Here is a 19,037-nt window from a genome sequence, read left to right on the forward strand (position 1 = left end):
CAGAAGCTTTTTAGTTTGATGTTGTCCCATTTGTTGTTTTTTCTTTGTTTCTCTTGTTAGGAGATGCATTGGTGAAAATACTGCTACGTGAGATGTCTAAAATTACACTGCTTATGTTTTCTTTTAGGTTTTTTATGGTTTTGTGACTTACATTTAAGTCTTTTATCCATTTTGAGTTTATTCTTGTGTGTGGTGTAAATTGATGGTGTTTACTCCATTGTATGCTCTTGCCTCCTTTGTCAAATATTAATTGACCATAATGGTGTGGGTCGATTTCTGGGTCTCTATTGTGTTCCATTGATCTATATGCCTGTTTTTGTGCCAGTACCAGGCTGTTTTGAGTACAGTGGCTTTGTAGTATAACTTTATATACAGTATTGTGATCCTTCCAGTTTTGTTCTTCTTTCTCAAGATTGTTGAGGCTACTCAGGGTCTTTTTTGGTTCCATTTAAATTTTTGGAATAGTTGTTCTAGACCTGTGAAATATGCTGTTGGTATTTTAGTAGGGATTTCATTGAATCTGTAGATTGCTTTTGGTGGTATGGACATTTTAATGATGTTAATTCTACCACTCCATGAACATGGTATGTGATTCCACTTCTTTTTATCTTCCTCTTTTTCAATGTCCTATAGTTTTCTGAATACAGATCTTTTATCTCCTTGGTTAAGTTTATTCCCAGGTATTTTATTTTTTTGTTGTTGTGATGGTAAATGGAACTTTTTTTTTTCGTTTCTCTTTCTGAGAGTTCATTAATGAGGTATAAAAGTGCTATCAATTTCTGGATATTAATTTTGTATCCTTCTACTTTCCCAAATTCATTTATTAAATCTAGCAGTTTTTTGGTGGAGTCTTTAGGGTTGTCTATGTATAATATCATGTCATCTATGAATAATGACAGTTTTACTTACTCCTTTCCAATTTGGAAACATTTTATTTCTTCTTTTCTGATTGCTATGGCTAGGACTTCCAGTATTGTGTTAAATAAGAGTGGTGAAAATGAACATCCCTGTCTTGTTCCTGATCTTAAGGAAAACACTTTTCGTTTTTGCCCATTGAGTGTGATGTTGGCTGTGAGTTTGTCATATATGACCTTTATTATGTTGAGGTATGATCCCTCTATTCCCACTTTGCTGAGAGGTTTTATAAAAAGTGGGTGTTGGATTTTGTCCAATGCTTTTTCTGTATGTATTGATATGTTCATGTGAACTTTGTCTTTCATTTTGTTTATGTGATGTATCATGTTTATTGATTTGTGAATATTGTACCAGCCTTGCATCCCTGGAATAAATCCCACTTGGTCATGGTGTATGACCTTTTTAATATATTGCTGGATTCAATTTGCTAATATTTTGTTAAGGATTTTAGCATCTATGTTCATCAGGGATAGTGGCCTATAATTTTCTTTCTTTGGAGTGTCTTTAATGGGTTTTGGAGTTAGGATAATGCTGACTTTGTAAAAAGAGCTTGAACGTCTTCCCTCCTGTAGAATTTTTTGGAATAGTTTGAGGAGGGAGGCACTGTGTTCATTTTTGAAGTGATGTTTTCATTAAGATTTTAATTCGTAGCTGCCAAATAGTACCTGGAGCCACCTTAGGTTGCTGGTGTAAAGCCGCAGAGAGGAGGGCGTGGGGCACCCCAGAGATGCTGCTCCTTCAGAAGTGGAGCGCTAATCACCAGACACTCGGTGGGGGAAGGTGCTTCCTGTCCAGAGCCATGCCCGTGGCTGCCACGTGTGCTGCTCCTCAAGTTCTAGGCCCCCACGTGGATGCTGCTTTGGAACTGTGGCAGCTCCTCTCAAAGCTTGCTTCCAAGCAGAAGGGAAAAGATAGATTATTAAATGAACAGTCTGTAGGACACAGAAGCTAGAAGCCATAAAAGAAAAGACTAGTAAGTTTGACTGACCAAAAATTTAAATATCTGCAGAGCAAAGAATGGTGTACCATAAAGTAATTCAAAATAAAAATAAAAATTTAGGAAAATATTTGAGATTATATATAGAGAGAGAAGGCAAAGAGCTAATTTACTGAATGTATTTTTAAAGTTTTACAACAATAAGAAAAGGACCTACAACTCAATAGAAAAATGGGCAAAGGACATTTAGAGGCAGACAAAAGAAATGCACATGATTTATAAATATAAAGATAAATTGCCAACCACGTGAATTATTAAATAAATGCTAACTGAAACAGTTTTCACCTATTAGACTGTCAAAGATCGAAGAGCTTTTACACCAAACAGCTTAGGCGAGGCTGCAGGGAAAATGTGGTTGGGAGTCACGGAGGTTGGTGCAAACTCTTTGGAGGAAAAATGGACAATATTAACCAAAATTTAAAATTCAGATACATTTTTGACCTAGCAATCTCTTTGCAAGGAATTATTCTAACAAATTTATGTACAGGGATGTTCATACAAAAGTTGGAAATCACCTCAATGATTTTCAATAGCAAGTTGGCTAAATAAATGATGTACCTTCCCATGATGGAATAGTGTGCAGGATATAGGTATATACTGCCATGCATGTGAAATGACATTTACACAGACATAGTCATCACAACATTGTTTGTAAGCTGCACAAGATGGGAGGGACAGCCAGGCATTCTTCAATAGGGCTCAGGTCAAGTAGGCTGTGGTTCAGACCTGCAGTGATAGGAAGCCACTGCCAGGTGACTTGGGAGACAGATGGAAGCAGGTGGACAGGCCCATTGGGCTATGAGTGTGGCAATCACAGGGACACATACACATTGGTATGTGCTTTGACCACTTCAGGAGAAAACAGAGGAAGGTTGTGATGTGCCTGCCTCAGGGGAAAGGACCATGGTGTCTGGGGAACAGGGTAGAAAGGGGAGACTTGCTTTTCATTATCTACTCATTTGTACTCAGGACCTGCATATAATGATTTTAAAAATTATTGTTGATCCCAAAGAGCTTTAGTTTATATGGCTTCACTTTATTAATATTTACCATGTTAATGGAAGTTAGAAATTTTGAAAACACAGACATTCCATCGTCCATTAGAGCATTGATGATGTCAGAGCATCTTGCAGACTCTGGAAAACGCCACTTGTACACTAGTGAGAGATTAAGAGGGAGAAGAACAAGTGACACCTTAGTATTCTTAGGAAAATAGTTTTGATGTCATGACCCCCCTCCCCCCACTCTAGGGAGTCCCTGGACCACACTTTGAAAAGCACTGTTACATATAATGATGTAACATAGATGGTGACAATGAGGTTACCTAGATGGTAACAAAACCAAGCAGACCAGGGCTCTTGACACCAGTGCCCCAGTTAAATGCTATAGCTTGGTGTCATCAGTAATTTTTAAGATCATTATATGCAGGTCCCTAGTACAAATGAGTAGATAATGAAAAACAAGTCTCCCCTCCCCCTTACTGATGACAGAGAACAGCAGGCACTCTCGGTCCCCTCCTGTCACCTTCCTCCTCCCTTGCTGAGTGCTTGCATGTGACTGTGAACAGCAGTCTAGGAATGTGGCTTCACCCAGGTGTCTTGTTCCCTGGCCTGGGAGGCAAGCATGTGACCACCTTGCCTTGCAGCCCAGCCTCAGCCTCCTCCTCGGGTGATGCTGATAGGACTCATGGGAGCTGGCTGCAGAGCAGAGCTTATTTGGAAATAGGTTTTGGGGCCTGAGACTTTTGAGAGGTTCTGCTCAGCAGCCTGGACGGTAAGAGCTTAGGGAAAGCATCCTGCCCCATTAACAGACTGTCATGAGGGCTGCTAAGGCATTGGGGTTAGTTCGAGCCCAGCAAGACTTTTCTTCTGCCTCCTGCCTCTTACCTTCGGCATCACAGTTTCTGCCTCCAGTTGGCAGCATTACTTTAGAGATGGAGGAGCCATCCCTAAAGGTCTGGACCAAGTCTTGGAGGAATGAGACCCTAAAGAGGTGGGATGGAAAGAAGTCTTACACATTCCCTGACTTAAACCTCACAAGCACACCGTGGGATGGCTATTATTATCTCCACTGTACAGATGAGGTCACTGAGGCTCAGAGAGGTTAGTTCACCTGCCCAGGGTCACACTGCTAGTAAGTTGTTGAGCCACACTCTATTCTGTCTGACTTGATGCCCAGGGTCTTAACCAATCAGCAATTCTGCCCAGGACCCCTCACCTAGAAGATTTTCTTTAAGTTTCACTTCCTTGCCCCACCCATTTTGGAAGAAAGCATCCAGAAACACCTTAAAAATGTGGTGAGGCAGGAGCTAGGGACCTGCGCCTTTCTTTGAGTTCTTAATGAAGTTTTACTTGCAGGTAATGCTATACGAAATGAATCAGACCCAGTCTCACCACTCCCATGATCATCCCTGGGGAACTAAGGAATTTAGCGCTCTATGAGATGTGGGTCTGACATTCAGCTCAGAGACATGAATGAGAGACATGACAGTTAAACTGACCGATCCTCAGAGTCTCTGGGACTATGTCTTGTCTGTAGTTTGCTGTGTGACTTCAGCAAATCATTGCCTCTCTCTGTGACCGTTAGTTCATGTGTAAAAAGGTTTGGATGAAGAGGTTTTTTTCCTTAAACCAACATAAAAAATTCCCCCAGTTAATTCCACACTCCACATTATTAAATTCCACATTTAATTTGAGTGATGAGACGGGTTCTAATTAATTTTGAATAGAATTACCTGCAAATAACCTTATCAAGAATTGACTAGTGGAGTGTTGGTTATTATTATTTTTTTGTTGATTATTTTTCTTGGTGTAATTGTTTTTTGACGAACTTGTGCAGGGAGATGGCACAAGCCTGCACTCTGTGTTTGGTTTTCACAGTATGTGTATAAACAAGGCCATTTTTTATTTTTATTTTTGCACAAATATTCCAAGGCTTTGTCAGTTTTCCCAACAGCTTCAACTCAATCCTTTGATATTCAAATGATCTCTTTTGAAGCACCTATCATGTCATCACTTTTGGATTTTTCTCTTCATTTGCTATCAGCTGTAGCTCTCCCAGATGCTCATTTATTAATGACTTCATGTGTCTGATTTGAGCGGTTTGCCGATAAAACTTTCACCCACTTCACAAAAGCCTTTGCCATCTCTTAGCATTTTTGCATGTACATGGCAAAAACAGTCGACAAAGAACATAACATTTTTACCTCGGGGGAACTGCCTCATGTAAAAAGGGAAGTGGGGGCTGAAAAAGGAAAGAGGTATGGCAAAGCAAAGGTGGTCAGTTCCTTTAGTGAATACTTTTGTGTAATGATGACTCTCCCTTCTCTCTGCAACCTCGAAACTGAACCTTGGGGAGTGAATGCTCATAAAACAAAGACCATGGGAAAGCACTCAGCCAAGTAAATTTAGACAGAGAAAAGCAAATAGGTTTCACCCAGTGTGTCAGCTCTGATTGATTGCTAGTAATTGTCTAAAACATTGTGTTAAGAAGGATCCTGAGGCTCTTTTCAGCCTACTAGGGAAGAGTACCACAACTGATCAGAGATGTCTGATGAGGTGTGTGTGTGTGTGGGGGGGGGGGGGATGTTCAAGTAGCAGTCCGTGTGCCGACATACTCTGCACTAAGTACTCAGCAATTGCCAATTTTTCTGTCTTACAATGTGGCAATGCTGGGAGGGATATAAAAATAAAAAATTATGATCATTATTCGGAAGTAGTTCACAGTCTGAGAAAAGATAGAACGAAAACAGCGTTGGTTGAATATTTCTTCTGGTGACACCTGCTTGGCTGCTTGGGCAGCTAGGTGGTAAAAAAGAAGCCTAGTGGTTATTGGGAACAAACAGGACATTTTTGTTGTGACTATTTTTGTTTCTCTCTGCTCTCATGCAATTGTGGAATGTAAAACAAGGAAGTGGGATATGGCAGAAATGTTACCTCTTGTTGTAGCTCACAGGGTCTGTAGTTAGAAAGATTTGGACTTAATTCCAGCTCCAATATTTATTGAATGATAGTGGAAAAGTAAATCTGTCTAGATAGACCTCAGTTTCCTTATCTGCAAAAATGGGAATAATAATAGTATGTGCCACATTGGATAGTGATGAGCACTGTGTGTGTGCTCATAGCAATTTCCCCCTTCCTGAAATGGGGGTAGCAAATTTTTCTCCCAGGAAAGTATATGGTGCATAATCAAGGGTAATGCATGCAAAGTGCTAGGAGCTTGAGTGCCACCTAACCCATACATCAAAGTCCTGCCCCTAAGGTCACCCAGAGGTCACCCAGCCAGAGAGGGAATGTACAAAAGAAGTCAATGCGTCAGTGGGGTTACATCTTAGGATTCTTGGCTCTCTCTCTCCTGCTTCTCTCCAGGAATGTAGTCCTTGCTTAAATAATACTCCCATTCCCACTAACTATCTTAAAAGTGAATCAGAAGATACCAGGAAATACAGCATTCTCAGCATGCCTAACCTTTACTGAACTCTCTTAAATGCTTTTGTTTGAGGCAAAGTTGTTTTAATTCAAATCTATTCTATTTTTCAGTTTCAACCATCTCTATTTCACTCAAGCTAAGGGTGTATTTATTCTCCAGCCTGGGAGAGAGACTCAAGCTCTGTTGGTTTCATTTGCACTAAGGAAACCTAACAACAACACAAAAAAAAGCAGGGGGGTGGGGGGGGTGGGGAGAGAGATGGAGGAGATTAGTTGTTTTATAGCCTGAGTCAATGGGATGTTTGATTTACCATTTCATTTTGAGATTTTTCTTGTTGACATGAAGAGTTAGATTTTTCAGGGGTGAAAAATCAAGTGATCCAGAAGCAAAGGAGAGTGAAGATTAAACAGGTCACAATTTAAAAATATCAATAATGACTTTTGCAGTCAAAAGGGTAGTAAGATAAATGATATGACCCTTGATTACTCCCCTAACATAAACTGCCGGTGAGTACTCTTGGTAAATCTGGCATATCTGGTTCACTTGTAACTCCATCTTCAAGTCTGGGAGCATTAATTACAGGGCAGAGTAGAAGGAACTGGGAGGGAGAGGGCATCTTCGGTGCATTAAGGCGATGATATCAGGTTTAAGCATCTTCTGGGCTCTTGAGAGACAGACCTGGCATCTACCAGTCCAGGCTCTGCCACTTTCTAGTAGGACATTGAGCCGTAACTCTCAACACTTTAATCTTCTCAACTGCAACACACAGATCTTAGTGGTGCTGTTATTAGGCAGGCCAGGCTGCTACGCTTCCACTCAATAATGAGAAATTAATTATACTTAACACTCAGCATCCTGTAGTTCACTAGCCCCATTTCATTGCCTATGGTCACCTGGTAACCAGAACAGCCAAGATTCCAGCACAGATTTGAATGAACAAAATCCCTTTCTTGGTTCGGTACATCTCACTGATCTTAGGGGTTGGGGCTGTAGGTACCATGCAGAGTTGCTGCTCAACCAGGCTGAAAGCAAAGTCATTCTCAGGTAGTCCTGGTGCAGCCTCTCTGGAAAGTAAGCAAAAGGAAAATTACTTAGGTGGCATATACTACCAATCGCAATTTTTAGAAGGTGCCATTACTCTTTGTTAATTGGAAAAATAAATATTTTTCCCCTTTTTACATTGTTTAGGCTTCTTGTGCATGATCTATTTCCATGTGGGCCTTGGTCTTCTATGTAATATGAGCACGTAGAGGGGAAGGCACCTCTTGGTCTTTTAGTCCTGGAGCTGAAGCCAGCCCCGGGTCCGTGGCCTCTCCATGACATACGCACACTAGCTCGCTGTGGCCCGGGGGCTGCTGTTAGTTCTGCTGCCCAGTGAGTGGAAGTGAGCACTGGCTATAATATTACTCCTAGCTCAAAGCCAGCCAGCGCTTAGCTACCCAACCCTCTCAGCTCTTTTTGCCTAACTTGCTCTGAAGCAGTGCTTTTAAAATTTTAATGTGCATAAAGCTTCCAGGGATCTTGTTCTCAGGCAGATTCTCATTCAGTAGCTCAGGGTTGGGGTCTGAGATTCTCAGATTGTATCGGGCTCCGGAGGGGCGTCAATGCAGCTGCTCCTCAGACCACACTTCGATCGCAATAACAACTTACCAGCTTTTCTGGCCGGGCCAACGTGGAACAACTTGAAGCCATATAGTTCTAAAAGAGATTTTAAAAAACAATGAAATAATAGACTATAACCATGCACAAAATGGTTTACTGAATAGCTTGCTCTTTAAAAATATTGCCCCCACCCAGCCTTTGAGAATGCATCGAGAGGCAGCTGCCATGCCAAGATTTTTTTTTTTGCTGGATTTGCAGGTGTGTTTTATGTTCTCATGTGCTTATATTAGCTTTTACCTAGTGCTTCATATCTGGGTTTCTCAGAGAGCAGTGCCTCTAATTCAGTGGTTCTCAACCTGTGGGTTGCGACCCCTTTCGTGGTCAAACGACCCTTCCACAGGGGTCACCTAAGACCATCCTGCATATCAGATATTTACATTACGATTCATAACAGTAGCAACATTACAGTTATGAAGTAGCAACGAAAATAATTTTATGGTTGGGTCACAACATGAGGAACTGTATCTAAAGGGCCAGAAGGTTGAGAACCACTGCGTCTAATTTGATCTCCATGTTAACCATCGACTGCTGATGGATGGCAAACGAGGTGGACATTCTCCTGTGTGTCTCACAGTGAGCTCTGGCCTTGGCAGCTGTCTGCAGTGGTGAAGTTTGGCTCATGGAACCATGGTTTCCTGGCCAGGAGCTTGGCGTCCCCGCCCCTTCACACGGGTGAAAGGCTCCATCAGCCTTGACCACTCAGGATCTCCTTACTCACAGCTTTCTCTGTCCCGTTGTTTCTGCAAGTCAACGAGCGTTGGCTATCAGCAGGCACTCTGGAACATTAGCCCCAGTGTTCTTCATATTTTCACTCCCTTCCCAGCAGATCTAAGCAGTGACTGGCCTGCTTCTGCCAGGGAGACATGAACGTCCCTTCTGGGGGAGGTATGGGAAGTTCAGTTACTTCAGTCATTTCTTTAATGGCACCCTCTTCCCTCCCACCCTGGCTGCAAACAGCTGAAAACACAGCAAAAAGTTGGAAGACCCTCAGAGAGAAATCATTGGCAACACTGTTTTTCCAGGTCTTACTTCCTTACTGAGCCTCAAAGCCATAATCCAATGCTTTCCTGCCACCATTCTGATGATACCTATTTCGTGGATTCGAGAAGCTTTGTGGGTCTCCGTAGTGCATAATGCGGGGATGGAGAACGAAGGTGTGAGGTGAACTCTCCATTTGGTCTTTATGCCCCTGGCACAAAGCTGGGTGCCATGGCAACCACTTGACCTTGGAGATGGGTCTACAAAGGGCTTTTCCTGTAAGTCAGCAGCATCACCGATGGACTGCTACAGGGATAAGAAAATTAAAAAAGAGTTTCCTGCCAATCACCAAGACCTGTCACTTCTTCAAAATGCTTTCTGTGTACAGTCTCTACCCTCCATCTGCACTGACTGTGCCCACCCCACTGCGGTTCTGCCCTCCTCCCCACACCCCCCTCTCTGTGCCTTGCAGCCTGCAACCTCTTAGCACACACTTGCAAGAAAAACCTCCCCAACACACTGCTCCCCTGTGCTGTTCCTCCACTTAGAAACTGAAAATAGCTCTGCATTGCCTTGGAGATGGAGCACGAGTCCTTCCCATTTCAAGGAGCTCCGCAGTCTGAGTTCCTGGCTGGCAGCCTCACTCCCACCACTCCACGGCGGGCTCGGGTCAGCCTCGCCATGCTCTCTGCCCCTCTGAGCTGGCCTTTGGGCCTCACTGTGCTCCATCTGCCCAATTTCATTCTTTGGGGGCTTGAAAAGCCTTTCTCCGTGGCTTGCAGATGGCCTCCTTGCTGTGGCCTCGCATGGCTGTCCCTCTGCTGCACATGCCTCTCTGGTGTCTCTTTGTGTGTCCAGCTTCCCTCTTCCTTATAAGGACACCGGTCAGATGGGTTTAGGCTCCACCCCAATGCAATCACCGCCAAAGGCCCTACCTCCAAATAGATTAATAGAGGCACTAGGGGTCAGGGCTTTAACATATGAATTTGGGGAGACCCAACTCAGTGCTTCAGAGGCAGTATCTTTCTCCCTCACTTGCATCCCCAGCACCTGATCTCATGTCCGGCTCATGGAAAGCAGGACTCCAGGTTTGTTGTTGGAATGCCTGTCCCTGAACGTCCTGACCCTCGTCCCCCATTATGTGAGGCCTGGTCTAGCCCTGCCCAACCTGAGAGGACTCCCAAGCCCTGGCTGACTTTTTCCTCTGACCGTCTCTAGCCTATACTTATGCACAGGCCCATGGTGCCCACTCTTTCAGGGGTTCAGCCTTGACCCCTTAACTAGAGTGGACGATGGGGCTGGGACTCCCAGGGATCAGGCCCAAAGAAGCTGCTCTAAAACACTCCCTTCCCTTAGGATCTGGATCCACCACAATGAAAAGTCCTGTTGATGAGTTCCTCGTGGGAGCTCCAGCCGGGTCCAGGGAACGGGCCCACGCACACCCACCGGCCCCGCAGAGCAGGAGCTGGGCGTGTGGCTGCTTTAACGAGTAACCCTCCTTTATCCTGGAGAGTCACACGGACCATGATGGGAAACACCATCTGCTCATCAGCTTCCCCATAATGATGGACACATTTTCTACCTCGAAGCAGTTCAGATCCGTGTGGATTTTGTTTTGTTTCCAACCATTGTTTTCCTGCCAGCCCTGGGAACACGTCTTCTGAAACACAAAGAGTTAAGGCTGGTTATGTATTGTACACATTCCCCGGCAACTTAATTATTGACCCGGCTTGTAAATCATTCATAGCTTTCCAGAGGTATCCATATACTTCTGCTGGCTGGAAACGGGACCCTGGGCTATTTGTGGAATGGAGGTTGGGGTCAGAGAGAGTGTGAAAAATTAAGAATAACAACACTTCCTTTCCTCCCTGAACTTTAATTGCCCTTTTCCATAAAGCCAATGCTTTCTTCCTTTCCTACCTGCGCAGAGAACCGCAGTGAACTGCCAAAACAGCTTTAGTTTCACTCACCATTCTCCCCGCCGCCGGGCCACCCCAAGGAAGGCAGGTGACTTCTATTTCACCTGGGAGTGAAGGAGCAGGGACGGCCCTCTTGCCCAGCGTCCCTCTGGGTTCAGCCAGGGCTTTGGGGAGGTAACATTTTAACAGTTAAAGTAACTTGTCTAATCCGATCCCTTCGGGACTGGATAAGAAGCAACGGCTGGCCTGCCAGTGAGGCGTTGGGGCGGATTTGTGGTTAACCGAGGCCGCACACCCAGGAAGCAGCGAGAGGGGGTTTATCCTGGCCATGCCTGGGGTGGGGGGTGGGGGGGCGGGACACAGCACCTCTGTGGTGTCACGTATCAGCTAGGCCTGCTTACTCTCAAGTGAGGGGAGAGGTCCAGTCAGGTCTCTAGGCTGGCGGCAGGGCTCAGCTTCAATGCAGTGAAAACAGACACCAAAATAATCAAAGCGCTGCATTCCTGCGTCTAAATGGCAGCTAATCCCCACTCCTGTGAAGGAGCAGAAGCCGCAGGTGACAGTGAAGCCCTTAGCAGAATGAGCCCTTGGTTCCTTGGTGCCTAAGTCCTGCAGTTCTCTGAACTGGAAGGAATCCCGAAGATGGCCCAGTCCACCCTGCAGACGAGGGGACGGAGGCTGCGACGTGCTCACACGTTGCTTTTGGGTGACACTGATGAGGAACTGGAACCTGGTTCTGCGATCTGCCAGTCCAGTGCTTTTTTCCCCATCAAACCAAGAGCTGTTTTTCTGAAATGGGTCTTATAAGGCTTTTTTACTCAGGAGTTTAAATGAATACAAGGTGGAAATAGGCCTATTTTCTTTAACCTACAAATGAATGGCATTTGAAGGTAAACAGTTGGATATGTAAACTGCCAAGAGATGATGTCATAATTTCCCGAAGCTAGAGACAAATCATTCTCGACCTGTTCTGTGAGCACAGCCCAGTTCCCAGTCAGCTCCAGCCGAGCGTGTCCGGGGGGCACATTGCCTCCCTGGGGAAAACTACTGGGAGAGCCCGGCAGCTCCTTTGTGCTTCAGAATTGCTTCTTTGTTTCCCTTGCGCGTGCTGGGGCTCACTGGTGTGGGGCGGGGAAGATCCGGGAGAAGAGATCTGTTGGGAATGTTTAATAAGCTTGGAGTGTTTTACAAGCATCCTTGCAGGCTGCACGACAAGATGCGGCATTGTGACTACTTGTCCCCTCATAGAAGTTTCGAAGAGCCGGAGATTGCAAAATCAAACTGCGCAGGCAGGCGGCCCTCAAAGCCTCGTGTCAGCCAGCCACTGCCTTGCTCGCCAACCTCATTTGTCACCTTTGGGAACATCTGTTGGAGCCAAGCAGATCCTTTTTCTAAATTCCATTCTTGCTTGTTACCACTTCTGGCCCGTTGCTATTGACACGTTAATGTATTCATTTAGTATTGATGGAAATCCTGCAAGGTGGGTTTATCATGCCAGATGTTCAGCTGAGAAAACTGAGCAAGTAAGTGACTTCCTCAAGTTCACATAAGCAGTAGTAGTATCACTCGGGCTGTCTTCATTCCACAAGGCCTCTTTAGCAAATCACAGTATCCTAAAATTAAAAAAACAAACACCCTCTTGACCTTAGTTTAGAACTCTGTTTAGAAAAGTACATGACCAGAGAATGTTGCTGACCGTCAAGAGAATTCACACTGTGTGATTTTAGTCCTGTGTCTGCAAATTGTGCGTGCGTGCGTGTGTGTGTGTGTGTGTGTGTGTTCTGTGTCTGCAAATTGTGCGTGTGTGTGTGTGTGTGTGTGTGTGTGTGTAATGGACTGAATATTTGTCTCCCTCCTGCCCCCAGTCCATATGTTGTAATCCAAACACCAATGTGATAGTATTAGGAGGTGGGGCTTCCTGGTAATTAGGTCACGAGGGTGCAACCCTCACTAGTGGAATTAGTGCCCTTATAGGAAGATGCACGAGAGAGCTGACTCCTTTCTCTCTCCTTGCCATGTGAGGATGCAGGGAGAAAGAGTGCATACACCAGAAGGAAGGTTCTCATCAGAACCCCACCATGCTGGCAGCCTCCAGAACTGTGAGAAAGAAATGCTTCTATTCTTTAAGACACCTAGTCTGTGGTCATGTGTTACAGTACCTTGAAGAGCCTAAAACTACATACATATCTCATCACTGCTTTCCTGCCAGGGTGAAGCCTTGGTTGGCTTGAGGATGAAGCAAGTGACTGCGGCTGCAGGGCTGTGTCCGAGCTGTGGGCTCTTGAAGCACGCTGCTTGCTAACTTGTTTGGGGGAGACCTTGTTTGCTCCCAGAGTCTGGGTGTCTTTCCCTGACTTAGCTGGTTCACAGAGGATATATGAACTCTGAAGTAAGGGAAGCCTTTCCGGAAACACAGATGAAAAACGCTGCCTGAATGCACAGCAGAAATGCCACTTCAGGCTCTTGGCCTCCCGCAGTTCTCTCTCTCCACACCTTTGTGGCTTCGAGCAATTTGTGGAGGCTCCAACCCCAGGTCCTTCTCAGGCCTTGCCCCTCTGCCAGTTTTGATGCTTCTGCCAAGCCAAGCGGAGGAGCTCAGCAGCCCTCACTCCTCAAGGCTGGCCTGCCTGGGTCAGGGAAGTGAAAACCTGCTCCAGAGCACATGTATTATAACATTTTATTTAAAAATTTTCTTCAAAAATTATAAACTTGGCTTCACAGATATTAGAACACTGTTGTGGCCCTAAGAGCTGGCATAATACCTGGGGTTTATGAGGAATGAATTATACGATGTTTTTCCATACTGGAGTTAGGGTGTAACCTTTATATGAGGGAGGTCATTATTTTCTTCCCCCCCCCCCCCTGCAAATTATCTAACATTAAGTCTCTATTACTCAGACTATTAAGAGATATAATTTAATGCATACCAGCATTTATAATTTGTTATTGTTACTTGCTGCATTTATTCAATCAAGTTTTACATTTCCTCATCTTAATTTTCAAAGCATGTGCTATTTAATATCTTATACTAGTATTTACTCTCTTAAAAGAAATAAATAATACATTAAAAAATCCAACAAAAGATGGTTGAAAGATATATTTTTTATGAATGTGTGGCCCTGGATTCATTTCCGCCTCTGAATTGGGTTTCTTATGCTGGTCTCAGGATAAATGAAGTTATCTTGCCTCTCTGTCAGGGAGGGTGCTCAATGGACTAGACATTGTTCGGTGGGAATGTCTGCAGCCTTCCTGCCTTTCCCAGACAACCAAAAATAATGCTGCCATGGCCTGCCCAATGTCCTCTCTTCTTTCCCCTCCTTAAAGGAACTGACTTTATTCTTTTTTAAATCACTGGGATAAGGTTGTATCATTATACACAATCAAGAGCTGGGAAGAAGAGAGGAAAGAGAAGGAAGACACAAGTGAGGGACTCAGCTTGGGAAAAGGCCTGGGGGATTGTGGAGAGAGATGCATGAGAACAAATGCAATGGATGTGAGTGAAATGGGGCGGGTAGGAGCGGGCGGGGAAGAAAGATTTCATAAATGTTGCAATAGACTTGCCTTCTCTTTATGCTTTCCAAGAACCTCAAATAAAGAATGTGAGTCTTTGCAAATATCACATGATCTCACTTATAAGTGGAATCTAATGAACATAATAAGCTGACGAACAAAATAGGTCCAGAGGCATGGAGGCATGGAACAGAATGACAGATCTCATAGGGAAGGGGGGCGGGTGGAGACCGGAGGAGCTTAACCAAAGAACTTAGACACATATATGCATACACAATGGACACAGACAATAGTGTGGGGAAGGCCTGGGGTGGGGCAGGGGCTGGGAGGAGGTGGGTAAAGCAGGAGGGTGGGGGGAATTGGGGGACATCTGTAATACTGTCAGCAATAAAAATTTTAAAAAGTCTTGTCTTAAAAATAAAGAGAATATGAGTCTTTGAAATTCCTTTGTGCACTGGACTGTACTTCTATCGTGGTCCTTGGTATGGGGCTTCAATAAGTCTAGACATAACTCATTCTTACTTTAATTAATCTGAGGAATCTGAGAAAAAACTGTTTCATTACCACGAGTGAGAAACGTACTTATGTGAGTAGTGAGGATGTATGGTACTTACTCCAAGTATATTGACTGGAATCATGCTTTTTAGATAAGCTTCAAAATATTTCAGGTTTGCTCTATCCTCCTGTCTGGAGAATCTCATGAGGACCACACACCTGTCTTGTAGAAAGCAATCAAACAATTTTTTGGAGGGAATGGTGATTTGTTGATGTCTTTTCAAATTGTGCCTTTTAAAAAAAATTAGAGAATTCCCACGGCCATAAATGATCTAAAAGATGTGGTACTATTTTTGTCTATAACAGAAATATCTTTAACAATTTTTTCCCTGTGCGTTTTATTAGCGATGTTGTTTATGGTATTTATCAGGTTCAAAAATGCATCTTAGGCCACGTTCACCAGCTCAGCCTGCAGGAGTGCTCAGAGTCCAGCAGGTATGCGGTGCCCCCCTCACCTGCCAGGAGCTCAGAGCTGGCTTCCTTCTCATCCTGATGGAAATGGTACACTCTTAATTTGAAGGCAACTGACTCACATTTTATGTTGATCTGGTTTTTCTTCTTTTTCACTGCTCAGGTATTTCTGACCTCATCAAGAAGTTTGTGAAAGACAAGTTTCAAGTGATTAATGGACTGGGGCTTATTTTTGCTATTTATCGTTTCCCTAGTTCTTTTTAGAACAGAACACCGAAACCTACCTGTAGTTCCCAACTTTCTCTTCTCCCCCATTTTAATCATTTACTAGTAACCAAGTTTTGTCTATGCAAGACCTCATGCTCCGATTCTCTGGCTTTCTCCATTATCTGAAGCATTTTCCCTTCCTATCTTCCCAGCACATCTCCTGGCCCTTGAACTATAGCTGGGGTTATGCTAAAATTTTCCCGGTCCTACCAAGCTCACTTAATCCAGGAGGACTCCCTGATTACCTTGGTTTGGATGGAAGGGAGTGTGTGCTCTCCTCAGAACTTCTTAGATGTTTGCTTTGTTTTGTGTATATGGCTACTTTCCCCTCTAAGCTGTTGGCTCCTGAATATGGTGTCTGTATATCAGTTATTTCCTTCCCACTGGGAAGCACCATCCAGGTAATCAAAGGTAGAAGTTGACTTTGGTAGGAGATGCACTGTGAGCTTTTGCCAGGGTCATTGGAGGTGGCAGGGCACGAGGTCCAAGTTAAGCCAGCGTCAATAGGAAGCCTGGGGTCCAGACCAGGGTACACAAGAATGCGTGTAAAATCTAAGGGGTCCCAACCTGAATCAGGGCCTCAGAACCCAGAGTCTGGAGTTTGGGAGACAAAATTAAGGTGAAAGAAGATTGGTATCAAGGCTAGAGTGGGAGGAAGAAAAATGTCTAAGCAATCTTTTGGAACCATAGCTACCATGTGCTTGAATCTAGTTGGGACGTAGTGTGTGTGGCAAACATACCTGAGAGGCAAGCAATACATAATTTGTCAAATAAATGAATGAGTAAGCATTTGTAAAGATGCTTCCTGTTTCAAGAACAGGCAGCCTGGTTGAATGTCCGAGTAGAAGGGTCCAGTGTTGCCTGGGCTTTTGTTGTTCCGGGTAGAGAATATACATTTCCATGTGTCTCCACAGGGCATTTTAACTTTGCTCATCTTCTACCACTCCAATCAGTACACAGTTAAACTTGATATTCTGTTCAATCAACAAATTCCAAGTTCAGTCAGGTATAGCTTCTCTGAGAGGTAATCAATACATACTTCTCTATCAGTCAGGGTCCAATCAAAGATGCAGAACCACTGTGAGTGACATACCTGAGCAGTACAGGGGTCCTGCCTTTGCCCTTGTATGAGTTGGGGGAGGTGGTCTATGGTCGCCGTTGGCCCTGCATCTAGTGTTGAGCCTGAAGTCACTACGGGTCAGCCAGATGGCTGCTGAGAAGGGAGCTGGGAATGGATAAGAGCGAGGACAGACAGACCCTGGAAAGAAAAACTGGAACCTGTAACTCCCTTTCATCAACTCTAGCCTTGCCTCTGCATGACCTGCAGGACAAACTGCTGCTCTTTGCCATGGAGCTACACTTGCACCTGGCCCAGGACTCAGAGGAACTGATGGAAGAGATCTGGCAGGAGCTGGAGGAACTGTGATCTGGGTGTTGCCTCAGGATAACAAGCCAAGCCGGCAGGTCAGCAACAACGTTCACCAACTACCACAGCACCTGATGCCCTGCGAATACTTTCAGGAAGTAAAAATATGGCTACTCCTTCACATCCATCTTCCAGATCTGATGCAAAACCTCTCTTGGGGCCAAGGCTAACCTGGAACTCTTCAAGGAAGGACATTCTTAGAAACATAGTTAAAGTTTAATTCAGTTCTCATGCTACAAAGCCACCACAGTCTATCCCTTGTCAACTTGGCAATCACACACCCTTCTTTTACTTATGTTTAACTTCCAAATAAAGACAATAGCAACATTGTGCTTTTGCTTAACACGATGCAATTATTCTTGTGCTACCTAAAACATGCTACCCTCTCCTGCTAAGAAGTCCTAGAATTCTTGTGTCTATCTTTGGGTGATGTTAATTCCTCTCTCAGCTAAGTCAGACGTCCCCTGCCCCCACCACTATTCTGTAACTTAAATACTGAGGCATAAACGTAATTACTATGAACACATCTGGTGTTAGATGGGAGGGGAATAAGAGAGATAATTATCTTCTTTAGACAATCAAACAATTTTGACCAAGCTAGACTCAGTAAAACCTTTATTTTGAATGAGTGTGAATGTGCTAAACTCATGACTTAGTCCTTGGGCTTAAATTGGCTACTTCATCTTTTTTTTAATGCTGTCAAATTTATCCTGAGAGGAGTGGGACTTCCAGCCAAGCCTAAACTATGCTTCTGCAGTTTTGCCCAGACACATCTGATGAACGTGTGAAGGCAGCTATTTACTTAGTCTTAGAGGAATGGAAAACTGTGACGAAGAAGCTTTGATTAGAGGCTCCTGGGGCTGAGGTTGAGCGTAAAGGAGAAAGGGCAGTGTGCTCAGCCCAGCTCCAGGGCTTAGCTCTGACTCCAAAGATAAGCGACCTGCAGTCAGAACCAGCAGGGGGAAAGGTGTGCAGAGGTGTATGAGGGCAAATGCAATGCTGCTTTGGGACCCAAGTGGCAAAGTGTGACAGAGCTGGAGAGTAGGCAGTGCCTCCGTTTCCTAGAGATCATCCTGGGCAACTGACACACATCACAGTCCCACTTGGCACATCTAAGGTTTGTCAGTTTTGGAGGACCCCGGAGGCAGCATCGTGGGCAATAGGGCATGGGCTTGGGGACAGCCATGGCAGAGGGGCAGCACTGGGCCGTACACAGGAGGCCGGCAGGAAGCCACAGCATCAAGCAGCTGGAGTGGGAAACCATGTCTGAGATTTCTCTCTGAGACACCTTCTGCAAACTGAAAAATAAGGAGGAGACGGGGGATGAGGATGATGTAAGAAGGAAGGTGGGATAGCAGAGGAGTCTCTATGGTGATGGAACAGAAGATCTATATCTTGATTGTGGTGGTGCTTATATGCATCTACACATGTGATAAAATCTACACACTTGGGTGCACCCCCCCCCCCCAAATGCATTTAAAGCTAGTGAAATCTGTGGATTGTACCCAATGTCAATGTCCTAGTTTTGGTCAAGATGTTAATAGTGAAAAAAACTAAGGGTACACAGGCCCTTACTGAACCATTATTGCAATTTTCAATGAATCTATAATTATTTAAAATAAAAAAGTATATGTTTTAAAAACCTGGAGGAAATAATTTTATCAGAATCTTTAGGTCTGAGCCTGGGCATCAGTGGTTTTGTGTTAAGCTTATCCGATGAATCTGATTGAACCAGGATTGAGAGTCATCCCTTGATCTGAAACTCTGGTGGTCAGGTTTTTGAATTTTAGGAGACATATAGTGTATATGCCATATATTATGTAACATCACTAGGTGGTTTTGGGGCAGCACTCTGTAATCAGAAATTAACATTTCTTCAGAAAAACGTGTGAATATCCACACCAAGTGAGATAAATAACAACAATGGAAAACTAGTGAAGACTTTGCAGACAATGTCTAGTTCTTCCCT

General features: G+C 44.3%; 1 protein-coding gene across 1 annotated transcript; it reads right to left on the reverse strand.

The window, feature by feature from the left end:
• Positions 1–1,361: 1,361 nt before the first annotated feature.
• LOC102248812 lies at positions 1,362–12,124 on the reverse strand. The gene is made up of 7 exons (XM_014531280.1): positions 11,948–12,124; positions 11,301–11,688; positions 10,951–11,063; positions 10,563–10,640; positions 9,091–9,286; positions 7,991–8,038; positions 1,362–1,863 (listed from the first exon to the last, which is right to left on the reverse strand). Exons 1-7 carry the CDS (start codon positions 12,122–12,124, stop codon positions 1,835–1,837), a joined length of 1,029 nt encoding a protein of 342 aa, XP_014386766.1. The 3' UTR covers positions 1,362–1,834.
• Positions 12,125–19,037: the final 6,913 nt, after the last annotated feature.

Source organism: Myotis brandtii, unplaced genomic scaffold, assembly GCF_000412655.1.
Source record: "Myotis brandtii unplaced genomic scaffold, ASM41265v1 scaffold8, whole genome shotgun sequence".
Taxonomy (NCBI): Eukaryota; Metazoa; Chordata; class Mammalia; order Chiroptera; family Vespertilionidae; genus Myotis; species Myotis brandtii.